General features: G+C 39.5%; 2 protein-coding genes across 2 annotated transcripts; both read right to left on the bottom strand.

The window, feature by feature from the left end:
* On the bottom strand, positions 1–3,527 carry kti12 (KTI12 chromatin associated homolog). Its single transcript, XM_083667069.1, has 9 exons — positions 3,345–3,527; positions 2,776–2,827; positions 2,582–2,634; positions 2,388–2,443; positions 2,169–2,248; positions 1,697–1,856; positions 1,289–1,351; positions 1,051–1,119; positions 1–243 (listed from the first exon to the last, which is right to left on the bottom strand). The coding sequence occupies exons 1-9, from the start codon at positions 3,517–3,519 to the stop codon at positions 100–102; spliced, it is 852 nt and encodes a 283-aa protein (XP_083523195.1). The 5' UTR covers positions 3,520–3,527; the 3' UTR covers positions 1–99.
* Positions 3,528–5,207: 1,680 nt separating this feature from the next.
* znf592 (zinc finger protein 592) lies at positions 5,208–13,982 on the bottom strand. The gene is made up of 10 exons (XM_083666391.1): positions 13,914–13,982; positions 13,348–13,431; positions 10,895–13,191; positions 10,616–10,794; positions 10,258–10,431; positions 9,977–10,136; positions 9,502–9,774; positions 9,225–9,337; positions 8,979–9,120; positions 5,208–8,718 (listed from the first exon to the last, which is right to left on the bottom strand). The coding sequence occupies exons 3-10, from the start codon at positions 13,169–13,171 to the stop codon at positions 8,278–8,280; spliced, it is 3,759 nt and encodes a 1,252-aa protein (XP_083522517.1). The 5' UTR covers positions 13,172–13,191; positions 13,348–13,431; positions 13,914–13,982; the 3' UTR covers positions 5,208–8,277.
* Positions 13,983–15,762: the final 1,780 nt, after the last annotated feature.

The following is a 15,762-nucleotide window of genomic DNA, read 5'->3' as shown; positions in this document are numbered from 1 at the left end:
GACTTAAAACAAATTTATTTCTCTCATAAAATGTCAAAATATCATACAAAGCATTTCCTTACTTTTCTGAACATGAATGGGCTTTCAAATGAAAATACATCAGTGATTACTCTTGTTTAGATACTGTACAAACATGTTAGCAATGTGTCCAATGTTCTCTGTTGGGTGCAGTTTAGTGTAACTGATGAATTGCCGACGTAGTCTCCGGAGCTCTGCCATGTTAAGACTTCTGGTGAGTTCTATGTTTGACATCAGGTTAAGGATATACCGTATACAGTTGGAAATAACATTCATTGTGCAAGCCTCTATGATTTCAGTGGACTGTTTGGACTTATTATCTCTCTGCAGACAACCGTTAGATCTTAATGCAGGCATTTTTCCGTTATTTGGTACAAATACTTTGGTACAAGAACTGTAGAAATGTGTACATTGGTTTGTCCTGACAAAGGGAAGTGGTGGGAAGGCTTTGGGTTTTAATAGGGTGATGTTGTTGTTATGCAAGAAATTCATTTGATAATGTATATGTTGTACTTTGTTACTTCTACAACAAATAACATTTACAAAAAAGCTGTTTGATGAGAATGTTAAGCAGAGGAATCCTCATTAATGCCAGTCAAATTAGTCTCTCCAACTCTAAATGATTTGGCCCCTGTCCAAAACACTGTACTATGAAGTTAAAGGCAACACCTTTGAAAGGGGCTCAGTTGGTGTGCCACAAATTTAGTCAAAATAAATTATGCTCTTTGATTCATATCCTCTGCCCATGCTAAGAAGTCTGGCCATTTGATACAGGATGACTTTGCCTCCTGTTGGTGTCAGACTGATGCTCTTCTGTAAAGTGGTGATAAAAATAAAAGAGCAGAAAATAAATATTTGATTTTAGAAGGCTATTAGGCTTTCTAAATGAATGTTGTAAATGTTAAATCAAAGTGTGTTTTTGGCAGATTTTAGGGGCATTACTAAGGACAAAATCACACCCAAGATAAAAATGTTTTTATCTAAAACCTGAGAAGGTATGAGTTATAGTGTACATCATGTGTCAAAGGATATCTTTTCTGTAGCCCCTGGAACTGCGATTAGATCTCCAGCAATACTTGTCTTCTGTGAGTTGAGAATTGCCTGGGGAAAATTACAGAAATAACCATAATACAATCCTCAAACACAGCATTGTCATCTATAAAGAAAGGGCCAAGGCAATTGAATGCAATACATTCAAAAAGCTCACAACTCAGTTCAACAAATTATAGTGAAATGGTGACTGATGGGATTAATAAATATGAAGGCTTACCATCAACACTTCTTGTGTGACTTTGTCCAGCTCATAAAGAAAGTTTGTAGATGACAGTGGTTGCTGCAAGAGATGGGTGAGAAACAAATGTAAAACTACCATCTGCCAACTCATTTCTAACAAGACAGCCAGCCAATACAATTGGAAAACCTCCCAGAGAAAAGTAGATACAGTAAGCATTGCAACTGTAACAGTATTTACTACCTGTAAATACTGTTCATTGCACTTTCTGCTATTTTGCACTTCTGGTTAGACGCTAACTGCATTTCGTTGTCTCTGTACTTGTACTCTGCACAATGACAATAAAGTTGAATCTAATCTAATCTAATCTAATCTAAAAAAAAAACTGAAGCCTGTGTTAGTGTATTTGTACTAAGCATGTCATAGGGTTCAGAGAAGATTTAGTACACTCTGTGTAGACTGGTTACGAGGGGGTGCTTTTCTCTTGAAGATGGCATCAGAGATGGCTTCAAATGGAAGTGTGTCCTCTTTCTGAATGGTGAAGAGTGGGCTGTCCCATCTGTTCCTGGAGTCTGGAGCTTCAAATCTCAGCATCAACGCATCTAGGCTGAAAAAGCAGAACCACAGCCAATTAATCTGCTAGTAAAATTGGCAAACAGAAGACATTTTGCAAGGAACTCTTACATGATGTTACATGACAAATGACTTTTTTTGTCAAACACCTAAACAGGGAAATTCTAAAACAAAAGGTAGCAAACAAATCAACTGACAACAAGGATTCCATGAGATGTCCACTGACTCATTGAGGACATGAAAGGTGGGTCATTTAGCAGGAATGTAGGCTTCCAGACATGTGGAATAATCCTGTATGCAAAATAAATTGGCCTCACAAAAGCCATGAAAAGCAGCTTCATCTTACATTTCCTGGGTGTACTGCTCATTCGCTTCCCTGTCGGTGTTCCATGCTGAGCTCTCTTCTGCTGACGTCAAACAATACACCTGCATGAACAGATAAATATGGTGCATTGAAATGAAGCCAAGTGTCTTATCATGACAAGTTTATCATTTCACCATTAAACCATGAGGCAAAGGCTTACAAGTAATATGCAAGTAATTATGACCCTCATAAAATACATACCAGACAGAGAGGTGTCTGTGTGTGTTTGATCAGACAGAAAAGTTCATATCTGTAACCTAGAAGGTGCAAAAAAGGGAGACATTTTCAAGGAATTTCAGGGATGTAGCCTGTTTTAACTAATGCTAGATACATGTGCAACACGTCAAACACTTTTATTCGCAATGTTTTTTTTCTTTAATGAGAGAAACATTTACCTTTGATGTAATTCAACGAATCCAAAATTACAATATCATCTTTGTTGACCCTCCTAATGAAACACATGAACAACAATCTAGTGACAGTGACAATTCATATTAATTCAAAGCACAAGCTATGCAACTTAAAGACAAAATTAACGTTTTATTTCAGTAATAACTAGGCACAATGTTACATCATTTGAGTAACTCACCTCTCCACATCGGCTTTTAGAGCTCCTCTCACCTTTTTCTCATTCTGGGAATCTGTGCAACACATCGTCAACCAGTCAAGCAATTAACTGTCTTTATCAACCAGCTGCTCTTGGTTTTGCACAATACAGAGGTTTTCTCTCCTCATCTACTCTTCTTCTGCTAAGTTACATTTCGCCACCCGTTCTCATGTGTAAACGTGTTAACTAACCGCACATAGATGGACAAGTGTACCAATACTACACTTTAAATCCATTTGGGGAAATGCACAATATGCACACCTCAGCCAAAAGGGTGGAGAAATGAGAGGCATTGGGGGGCATAATTAATCTGTATGAATAAACCTGGGCAAGTAAAAGCAAATTCAGACACCAACCTATGTGGATCAGATCAGTGCGGATGAAGGCATTGTTTTAACATGCAGCCCATCAAGTGTAGCACAGAGATAGCAGATGTATGATCTTTGAGTGTAAGGTCTAGAGTGGCTATAAATCTCACTCGAGGAGTAGCCTACAGTGGCTGTGAAGTGGTTGGCTAACTAGCAGGCTAGCTAGCACAGCTACAAGCGTACCTGCATATACAGCGTTCTTCTCAATTCCCAGTGTCCCGTCTCCTACAACATGAACCTTTCTTTCTGTGTTCTGTTCGAAGTATTCCTTTAATTCAACTGCCCTTCGTGTTTTGCCACTACAGGGAAAACCACACATCACTATGAGGGGCATTATTAGTCTACACCTACAACACATGTAGCTAACCAAACCCGGAAGCACTACGCGAGGAGTTCACTAGAGTTCCCCATCTGTTAGATATCTTGGTTATGTACTTTGTTTGTTATGTCATGATCTTCATCAAAATACCCAGGACTGATTACCTAAATAAATGTGTATAGTGATTAGTGAATGGTTGAAATAAAGAAAGAAATGAACATACAGCAGACATGAACATGTTTTGTATTATCCTCTTATAATCAGATCATATGAATTCAACACTGCATCACATGGACCACAGACATTTTTTTTTCAAAATTCAATCATTGAAACAGTTTGGTTAATTTCTGACTGGTGTTCTCAATGGTCTAAACCAGCGGCCTCGCCCCCTCAGTTTCTGTTGATTCAAATGTTGTCATCCCTCAGTAATTTCATCAGGAAACCAGTCTCCTGCAGAAAAAGTAAAATGAAAAAAATATAGAATAGTCTACTGTACATGTAGTTTAAAATGCACAAGCTAAATTGTGCATGATACTGACACTGTACACACGTTCATAAAATAAATGTATCCAATCGCGATGTATACAACAATCACCATCATGTCCAGTACTCACCTGAGCTCCAAAACCCAGCTGTTTCTGCCGAGTCTGTAGAGCAATTTTCAGCACTTGAAGGATCAGCTCCCTCAAACTCTCTGCGTTGCGCTCTGTATAAAAGGGAGACTCCAAAAAGGAGCTATCCACAACACTTTTCTTGCCCATGAAATGACCTTAAAGAAGGATTAAAACATACATTTTAACAAAACATATATTTTTTTCAATGTCTTTTTAATTGTTAGGCCTAAACAACTCGGCTACTCTATTCAGAATTAGATGCTGAACATTTTTATAATATTTAACCTGAAATTACAATAAAATGATTGGGAAATAAGATAAACTGTTATAGCCTGCATTTAAGATCACAATTACACCAAATAGCCCAAGAAATAGTCTATATGGACAACTTACCTGTCGCCCATAAATTCCCCCTTGGAATTACCTTGATCTTTGACACTTTATTTCTGAGTTCAGTTAAATCGACACTCATCGAAGATGTCATTGCTATGTATGAGATCACAACAAAATAAGACAGAAGTCCCGTTTTGCAGATCCTTGCCAATGTGCCTTTCGTCATCCCTTCTAATACTAAAACACACCTGTGTGATACACCGTTGGTCCGTATCAAAGCAAATCGGGCATTTGTTGGATAGTCTTGCTCAGCTCTGGGGCATCTCGTACTCTCCTACCACCGCACAAGCATTTATATCAAGTAATTCATGGTCAACTGTTACTGTTGAACGCTTGACAGCGATCAAAATCATATGACGCCAATTCCATGGACAGCGTTACAAGCTCCTCCCTGACTATTTTAAGAAATAGTAGAAAAAAGATAGACAAATGTGTTAACGCAAAACTGACATTATTAGAAGGAAGGGCAAACAGATTTTTCTTTTGAGGAGCAGGTGTATTGCATAGCTACAAGCATCAGTAGCCATAGGAGGACAAAGGATGCTGAAACGTACAGTACCATGCAGTGGACTTTTTAGTCTACACATTCTTCCTTTAATAGCCTTCTCTCTCGTACCAGAGTCCACCAGGACCAATACTTAGAGGGGCACATTCATTGTATTAACTTCCAAAGCCAATCCTAACAAACATCAATAGAAACAAGGACCAAATAGACAGGAACAAATGCACATACAGTATTTATTTGCAATTATATTAAGTAAACATAACAGCAAGGCACAATGGCCGATGCAGGTTGAATAGATATGGGATGGCTTAAGAAATGTCGCTAATAAAATGTTTGCTGTATGCTGTACAGTATGTGTACATGGATTATCATAAGTCCTTAATATTTTACATGTTATCAAAAGTACAAAGTTTCTCTTAACAGGCAATACAAAACACTGAGATGTGAAAGGTACATTTCATCGTGTTGTTCAAAGGTCTAACACCATTAGGATAACCACAAAAAATGAATTGTTCATATAGCACTTAAATAAAAAGTTCACTAGCTAGATAAGTCAATGTGACCATAAAAATACAAATCTCCAAAGTAATTTATAAAATTTAATATGGTGGGAGATAATATACATTTTGAAAATAATAATTCATTTTACATTGCAGCAATACAATGGTCTGATCCCCAGACATCCCACGTTTAACATTCACTGCTACATACCATGGAGGTAGGAACAGCTGCACAGGTCTCCAAAGGCAGCTCACTTCTTATTTTTACATGCACTCAAATATGCTAACCCTTTGCACCTCAACAGCATCTGATGTTGATTCTTTAATACAATACTTCCTGCTTTAACTACTGCTCTTTCACTTCAAAATACACTTCTGTCTGAACCGTTTGCTTTCTCACCCTCGCTGAACATTCACAAGGGAAGAACAACACAGGTACAGTAAGAGACAACATGCTCTACGCTAAACATTTACAATAGGTGTGAGATAAAAAAAGAAAAAAGAAAATTCACCTTTTCGCTTCAAAAGCAAACATATGTTCCTAATAAAAAGGTTTCTTATCTTTCTGCAAGGCATTTACTGTACTAACTCGACATGTACAGTGCCTTTGGAAAGTATTCAGACCCCTTCACTTTTTCCACATTTTGTTGTGTTATAGACTCAATTTAAAATGGATTAAATTAAAAGAATTTGCCATCAGTCCACACACAATACCCCAGAATGACAAAGCGAAAACAGGTTTTTAGAATTTTCAGTAAATGTATTAAAATTGAAATACAGAAATACCTCATGTACATAAGTATTCAGACCCTTTGCTATGACACTCTTTAAATTAGCTAAAATGCAAAAATGTCATCAACAAATCACTCAAACTTAATTGCATCCATCTTAATGCAAGGATAATATTTCATGTAATTTTGGAGTGAATCTTTGTTTTTATAGGGTCTCTGATTTGCATAGGAATCAATTACACACTGTGTAGATTAGGATTCTTTTTCATGTCGAGAGATGGTGCGGAAACTGCATTGCATGTGCTGGATTTGCACCAAACTTAATGCTTTGTAGTAAAACCAAATAAACACATTTCCAGCCACGTTCTTTGCTGTATCACTTGAATTCATTCAATCAACACAATTATGGATGAGATACGATTATTTTCCATAAAGGGATTCTTTTTGGCCACTTGATTATAGACCAATTTTGTAGTGACTGAGATAATGTTGTCCCATCAACTGTGCTTTTTCCTCTCCACCATTCAACTTTGTAGATTTTTGTAAGTCTCCCCAAGCCTCAAGGTCGCATTACTGAGCAGTTTTGTTCCTCTCCATTCGCTCAGTTTGTAATGGTAACCTGATCCACACAGTGGGTAATTGATTCCTATGCAAATCAGAGACCCTATAAAAACACAGATATTCATTCCAAAATTACATGAACTATTATCCTTGCATTAAGATGGACTCAATTCAACTTGTTGAGTGATTTGTTGATGACATTTTTGCATTTTAGAGTGTCATAGCAAAGGGTCTGAATACAAATGTACATGAGGTATTTCTAATTTTGAGGCATTTTAATTTCTAAAAACCTGTCATTCTGGGGTGTGTGTGGATTGATGGCAAACTCTTTTCATTTAATCCACTTTAAATTGAGTCTATAACACAACAAAATGTGGAAAAAGTGAAGGGGTCTGAATACTTCCCGAAGGCACTGTATACTTTATCTTGTAGAAAAAAGGTGCTATTTTGGTTGTTTACCCAGCATTTAAAAAGTGAATGTTAAAATATGTTTTTGTATGGAATGGATATCAAAAAATATATTTTGACATAGTGAGTAGATGGTACCTAATTATTATTTCAACATTAAAATGCGTATGATAAAAGTTGCTGCAATACTGTTACATATCATTAGTAGGTCACTGAAGCGAAATCAGTCATTATGTATTTTTTAAAGAAATTAAACCAAATGTAGCAGATGTGAGCTGTATGCGCTAGCAGCCATTGTGCAATGACGTCACCCTCCCTGAGACCTGAAGTAGTGTCGCCCTCATCCAACCAAAGCCATGGTTTCGGTAGGGTAATCGTTACCACGCTAGCTTCTATAGAGTATGTTGTGTCGTGTGACATGAGATTAAATACTGCCTCAGGTGAACAAGGATCAACTATGTTATACAAACACTATGTCCATGGCCTTCCACTGCCATTTTAAACCAAATCTGAGGTTAGCCTGAGGAACAGATCCTTAACATTCCTGAGTCTCGTGTCAGGGTAACTAGAGTCATTAAGAGAATATAACAAAAAACAAACCTTGTGTCATAACAGATGGGTGTGGTTATGTACAGTACCAGAGGGTGTTCAATAGATATTATACAATACAAACATGCAAAATTAAAAGATAAATGAAAATAATTGGAAGAAAATAAATCACATTTGCCCAGTTACAATTAAATGACGATTAAATGTGTTCCTCTCAATTGGAAGACGTCCATTTCCCAACCAATGAGTGGAACTATTTGAAATTCAGCCCCAGTGGTTTGAAGCATAAAATGAATTTCATTTTAAGGCAAAAAGAAAGATTAAGTATCACTTTAGAGTGGCATGGAAGAATGTTAATGGAGCATCTTAAATTGCTATTACCCAGGAAGAAAAAGAAAGAAAATGGAGATACTGTAGCAGCTTTAAAGAGGTTCACAAGTGGCTCTCATTGCTGTTATTTTGCCTGCTGAAGACAGTCCCCCTTGGGTCTCAAGGTGAGAACTGTATGTGGGATTAGTCAGATGTCTTCCTGTAGCCTAAGTATCACAATGCAGCCTTGTTGGTTCTTCCATATGTGAAAGGTCAGATTCAACTGTTGGTGCCAAGATCGCTCTCTCATTAACCTCCACTGATTTGTCCATTTCCTCCTCATGCTCCATCTTTTTGCCCTTTTGATCTTCATCCAACGTCTCCATTTCCATCTTCTCTTCATCAGGCTCTTTGACTTTGTGCACTATGAAAAGGTGTCTCTTGAGAGATATCCGAGATGCGAAACATAGTCCACAGCGCAGGCATTGGGGAGTGTTATCAGCACTTTTATGCTGAGGTATGTGTTGTTGGAACTCTGCACTGTCCTCTGTAGTGAAACCACACTTGGAGCATCGAAACTGAGGTTTCAGACGTTTTGCTGAGGAGCCCGCAAGAGCAGCACCATCTTGCCCCTGAGCATCCACAGCAGGTCTTTTTGAGATAAGCCCCTGCAAGTCAAAACGACCATATGGATACATACAGTATCAGTACTGCATTTTGATTGGCCAAAATAACCCTATTTCATATTGTGATGAAAGCTACCCAGCCAACACATACATGTGCCACGATTATTAACAATGCTAATATACCAAACTGGATATACCAATTTTATTAAAGACGTTTTAATTTGAATACATTTGAAAAGTGCCTTGGCATTTCTTTGTACGATTTACATATGTATTGAAAATTGGACATTACAAGTAATTACCTCTCCCAAGGCTTTGCTGGTATCCTTAGGGGAAGCTTTGGACATTTGGCTGAAGTCTGGGTTTCTGATCCCATGCATCAGACTGATGTGGTTCCTCAGCATAACATTTGTGTTGAATGTTGTCCTCTCATCTGTGCAATACCTTGATAATAAAATAAATATTCACATATATGGCAAAATTCAATTATTTCAGAAAGTAATCAACCAGGGCATATGAATAAGTAGATTTCAACATGAAAATCTCACCAGCAGGTGTAGGTTTTCTTCTTTCCATCATGGTCATTTCGAATGTGCCTTCTCAAACTTGTGGAAGAATTGAAAGACCTCTCACACTGCCGACATGGATATCTCTTCAGTGACTACAGAAAGCACAGAAAGAAATTTGATTTATTGGATTTATTTGTGTTCATTTAACAAATACTTGACTGGTTCAAAGTTGGTACTATTTGTATGCCTATCCATACACTTCATTTCCATGGAGACAGAAAGATACTCATTGTAAAGTGATTGAATGACTCCTCACCCTCCCATGGTTGTTCTTCATGTGAGATATGTAAGCCTCTCGGTCAGGGAGCCAGTGAAGGCACTCTCCACATGTCCAGCCAGCACTCCTCAGGCTCTGCTTGCTGTTCTGGGCAACCAAGTTGGCCCTCTTTCTGGCTGCATCCGAGTGTTTGAGGGGACTGTTTACCTTTGGCTGGTGGAGTGAAAAGGTAGCATCTTGGTGTTGTGAGGTCTTTTCTGTTTGTTTTGTGGCGTTTTCCACCTCTTCTCTGAAGACCCCTCCATGGACACCCTGCACAGGCAGATGTGAAGAACCCTTGAGAGCTACAAACAGTCCCTATGTGCCCGACTTTAAAGGCTTTATTGGATAAGTAACTATTCATGCATTATTTGTCTTTTAAACTTGAATAATATCTACTTCTACATATTATGAATTAATTAAAATAGACCTAATATCTACCTCACACATAAACTGTGTTCACAGGAGAACAAACCTTAAAATGCTGTATCAACAGATGCTTTTGGGTGAAGACTGCCGTGCACTCAGGGCACTTGAATACACAGGTAGCATGCTTTTTGACATTCTGCTGGAAGTGCTGAAGCAACAGCTGCTTTTTCTTAAACGCTGTCTCACATGAACACTTAAATATAAACCTGCAACAGAAAAACAACACAAATAGAACATGGATACTATATATTCCAAACAGACCTACCAAAATATGCAATTTAAAAACATGCATTTAAGTTACAGTACACAAACAAAAAAGTAACTCACTGAGGGGCCACTTTGCTGGAATTGTGCTTATTTTTCATATGGATTTGGAACCCATCGGAGGACTTCAAGGCAACTGGACAGATGGAGCACTTGTAAAAGACCTCACAGTGCTTCTCTTCTATGTGACTCTTTTGCACATCAAATGATATGAATACCATTTCACAGTGAAGACACCTGGAAGACAAAAGACTTAGCAATTATGGACCACACAGAATACTTTGTTATATTATGAATAACAACTAATATAAACAATGTCGGGATTAATAAAACTAATATCATTATCAATACATGATGAATCAGTATGAAGCCTATTCACGGTCCTCACAAAAGCATACAATTCATTCAGGTATTTACTTACTTGTAACCAGCTTTGCGTGCATAGTGAAGGCAGTTCTCTTTCACATGCTTCTGTATGTCCGCAGAGCGACTGAGAGCACCACACTCAGGGCAGCAGTAAGGGGACTTATGCGCATGAATGCGCTGGTGGGCCTTGTAGCTACACTTGTTTGGTAACAGCATTGAGCACACCTTGCACCTCTACACATGAAAAAGAACACAAAGAGAGAAATAAAGACTTGAATTGCCCTGTGATGGCAGGCTTTCCCATGACCATCTTTTCGTTGAAATATTTACTTACCAATCCTTCCGTGTCCTCTGAAAGCCTCTGGTAATGGCCTGCGAGCGCTCTGTAGTCTGACAACTGCTTGTTACACTCGAGGCAGCGGAGTCTGTGTCGGATGACTTTGTCAGAATATAGAGGCATGACTGGTTGGTGTTTAGGTGAGGAGGACAGGGGCACCTGGGAGCCCACATTCACAGAGGATTCGGTGCTCAAGGGTACAAACATCTGTCCCCCTGCTATGGGTTTCATGAAGAGCTGTGTGCACTGCATTACCACCCCTTTGTTCTTATGCTCCCGTGCATGTGACAGCAAGGCACACTTGTTGAAGAATACCAGTGTCTTTGCACAGTGGGTGCAGGCAACTTCAATGTGCACACTCCTCCTGTTATAATGGTAGGCAAGACTTCTCTCTACTCCAAAAGAGTCCCCACACTCGAGGCAGCAATATCCACGTGGTGGCAACTTGATATTGCTCTCTGGTGGTGGGTTCAGGTTGGGTACATACTTGGGCACAGGGTTGGGATTATTCAACAGTCTGTTCAAGGTTACTGCTGCCGTGCTGGGAATAGAAGCACGTGGAATAGGGGCAGCTTTCTTAATTTGGTGCACCAATGGAACAGTGCTGCACACCACAGAAGAGGAAAGTATAGGTTGGCCTTGTTGTTGGAAGGTGGACCGTGCTGTGACTGAGGCAGCCACACTGTGAGGGACGAGATTCAGGTTAGCTAAGTGCATCGCCTTTGGAAGGAAGTTTGTATTGGTAGCACTGCCTGTTTGAACAGGTGTTATCCTCTTCAGTTTATGCACTTGCTGAGCAACAGGCCTCACATCAGGACCACTGGTATTATGGAAAATGGTTGGCGACGGCATTACATCTGCCCTCTTTGAATTCCCCTCTGATTTGCTGTCAGAAACCTTTGATGACAGGGTACTCACTAGGGTACTTTTGACTGGCATATCAACAAAAACATCACCAATCACACTAGGAGAGCTATATGGAGACATACTAGAGAAGGCCTCCTCAACAATCATACTATGGGAAGGAGAGGACTCACAGGCAGACTGTACCTCCTCTGTTTCTGAATCAGGTAATACACTGGTGACTGTACGCTGGATTTGCCCAGACATGGTTTTAATGGTCTTTATTCTGACTCTAGGTATGGCTGGGGGTGAGCCAGATTCCAGTGCTGGGGATGCTTTGTCACTACTGTCACTGCAAATGCTTATAGGGCTGTCAGGTGGTTTCATTAAATGTTTCACAGCTTCAAGAGGACTACTGGGACTCTGTGGCGATATAGGCACCTTTGGACTAAGCTTCATGGTGTCATTATGAGCCACTGAGGAATCTCTACAGTTTGTTTGTTCACTGGGATCCTTTCTGCCATTCAGAGCAACTAAGGCTTCAAGGCAAGAGGTTAGTTTCAATTGTGGAGTTTTGACACATGAAGGAGAAGTGGGCATACTTGACTCTGCCACTATATTACTTTTGGTCTCCATAATGTTATGATTATCATTATCAGGGAGCTCTGCACTACTATGACAATCTGCCTCGTCCTGCTGGTCTCTGACATCTCTGTCAGGCTTCTCCGCTGTCCTAGTTTCCTCTGCTTTGATGGACTCTCCTTTACTCCTCAGAAAATTTCCAGGTGCATCACAGTCTACTTTATAGCAGTTGTCAAACATGCTGTAGGACAGCTGTTGTTTGTGATTGTCTGACACTGGAGGTTCTGCATACATGAAGATAGAGGCAGCAGAGAAGTAGGGCCTCTCTTGTGGTGGACGGATATCAACCCCAGTGCTCCGGGTGTCTTCAGATTCAGGACTAGAAATGGGACTGAACTGAGAGAAGGATTGGAAGGAAGGTGTTCCTTCAGGAGTGTCCTGTGTGGGGGCACTCCCCAAATGTCCTATCGAATCATCCCCATTCAATGTAGACATGATAGATTCAGAGAAACCACTGTGACTCAACTGGTGAGAGTCCATGGAGGCCCCTGGTCCCTTAAAACCATTTTGCAAAGAGTGTCCGAAAAGTGTGTCTTCTTTCTCCCCAACACTTTCCAAGGACTCCTGGCGGCTTGTGTTCTTCACTATCACGCTGACAACAGGAACATCAGAGGTACTCAACGCTTCGTTGATGGAAGAGCTGTCATCCAAACATATCCCTGTGTGTTTTAGTTGACTTTCTTCATCTTGACTCTCCTGGATGGCCTCCTTGGCATCCAAACTGGTGTCATCAGGGATGTCGAAAGCAGCCAAAAGATCATCAAAATCCGGAGTCTTCATGTCACCCATGTTTGAATGCTGACAAAAACCTGAGGTAAAGCAATACGAATTAGCAATGAACATAAACACATCACAGCAGAAATGAGCTGCAGCACAGATTTTGTGATTGTACAATGCACTTTCCCTGTGCAGCCAGTGTGCATGCACGTTTGATAACTAGCTATATGATGAGGATAAATATTTACCATTTGGCTCCTGCTTAGTACGTTTGTCTTTGACACTCTTCAGGGTTGTACGTTGGTGTCATGCTGGGCTGTTCCTCAGTGAAGCTAAAACACCGGGGGTAATGAACATACTAGGATTCATGATGAATTAGTTATGTGGACAATGGACATGCTGGCTAGCTTTTGCTGTCAACAAAAACTACGCCGCCCTCTATCTAGTCGTAAGCTAGCTAGCTAGCTAGCACCTAACCAGGTTGCTAGTTTACTCAAAATAGACCTACAGTAGTGTTTCTGTTTGAAAAAACTATAAAGTATTTAGTACAAACTTTTTTACTATTTGAACTGTTAAAAGCACCGAACTACGCTTCCTAATGAAGCAGTACATTTAGTAGTGGCCTATACAAGCTGATACTGTTTTGTTTGACAAGGCAGTGAACTGTGCTGATTCACATATGACACTTGCTTGCTAGTTCACAGTACAGCCAGCTAGCTACTCAATTATCAATATATTTTTATATAGGTTTACTTGGTATGATTCATATGCATATGGCGAGATAAAAAGTAGACTACACCAGTATTTCTATTACCGTCTTGCGACCATTCTCCCCAGCCAGGCCTCGGTCTTTACGGACGGAATTCTAGATTTGACAGCTAGCAAAACAGCTAGCTAGCTAGCGTTGTCAAGATGCTAGCTAGCTAGCTAGCTAGCTACACATAGCTCTGACTCTGTTCTCGAGAGAGCTAGAGCCTGTACATATATTAAAGTTACTGCAAATTGATTGACTATATTGGAAGCTATCAGTGTGATCTCATTTTATGAATTTCTGGTGAAAAACGTTGATTTTTAGCAATAGCTACAGTTAATTTAGCCTCCTCCAGCATCATTCCTTCCTGTCTGGCGAGTTGCTCAGAACCCTTTTGTTTGGAATCTTCACGCGCAGGGTTGATAAGTTCTGACCCTCTCAAAAATTATTAAGTGGTTGTAGGTAATATTATGTTTCAGCTAGGTCATGCTCATGTGGATGTCAGCAGACAACAGAATTAGTCACTATTGTTGTCTTTTCATTAATCAAGGTCCCAGCCTTTGATTTATTACAACTTTTCAAATACCCCCCTCCCCCTGCACCTCAGAAATGCACTTTACTGTAGTGGTTGATGTAAATATATTGCGTTTAACTATATGTATTTTGGAAATATCAATCAACCTTCCCCTGGAATGATTATACCCTGTTTAAACGTTGAACCATTTGCTAAATAAGACATTCAAATGTATAAAAGGACAGACCCTGATCAGTGAACCATCAACTTAATTAATTTAATGTTATGCAGCGAAACACATAAATATGGTCATTAACACCTGTTCATATATTTCATAGACTTGAAAGATGGGTGAATAGGACACATAGACAGACCTCATCTTTAAATGAACATTAACGTATTCTCATCCCACTCTGGAATGGACTGAGGCCCTGTTGATTTTTATGGGTATCAGATAGATCATATTCATGTCCAAGAGCTTTGTCAACTGATAGTCTGAAGTCTGTGAGTGAGACTGTTTTAGATTTCAGCAGAAATGAGTGGAACAAATAGCTGCTATTAGATGCACTCAATGAGCTTGTTTTCCTCTTCTTCTCTGTTATTAATATATTGCAAGTTTAGATGACTGTATCATTGTTCTAATCTGTGAATGTGTGCAGACAAATCAGAATACAGTGCTATATGTGCTGTATATCTGTTGTCTCATAGTACTTTTGACAATACCTCTCTTCACACTCAACCATTTTCTTTATACATGATGATTCCAAACGACTGACCTTATATCATTAACACCAGTAGGCCTACAGTACGTAAAGAAAATGGTTGAGTGTGAAGAGAGATATTCTCAATAGTGTTATGAGACAAACGATATACAGCAAATATAGCACTATATTCAGATTAGTCTGTACACATTCAATTACTGTTTGAATTACACTCAAAGGCTGTTATCAGAAAATTAACCTTTGTATTTTTTAAATCGTGTGAGGCGTGGTGTAGGCGCACGTACTGTAGCTCATCTGAAATGCGTCACTATATATCCAAAGGCAAAGTATCAAAAGGTACAAATAAAACAACTTCCTCCTGGTGTTCTCTGGATTCATTATGTCTCTTATCAGAAGTTGTTTTTACTTTCTGGTAACAGCCTTTGAGTAGCTTTATTATTAAGATATTCCCTTAATATTACCCAGTCCAGGTCAGGGTTGATGTTTGGTGTACTAGGCGGTGCCCATGTAGACATCACCCAAGGTTTAAAGGGCACATGCCCTGTGATTCACACCTCCCATCAAGCAAGCCATCAATATGCATACTTGACACGTCCTCTATGTTAAAATCTATAATCTATAGTCCTAGTCTACACGACTCCCCCAGAGAACAGAGCTGCCATAGGTACTTGCTTTG

This window comes from Argentina silus (genome assembly GCF_951799395.1).
Source record: "Argentina silus genome assembly, chromosome: 3".
Classification (NCBI taxonomy): domain Eukaryota; kingdom Metazoa; phylum Chordata; class Actinopteri; order Argentiniformes; family Argentinidae; genus Argentina; species Argentina silus.
The sequence above is the reverse complement of the archived record's forward strand: the minus strand, read 5'-3'. Positions and strand labels throughout refer to the sequence as shown.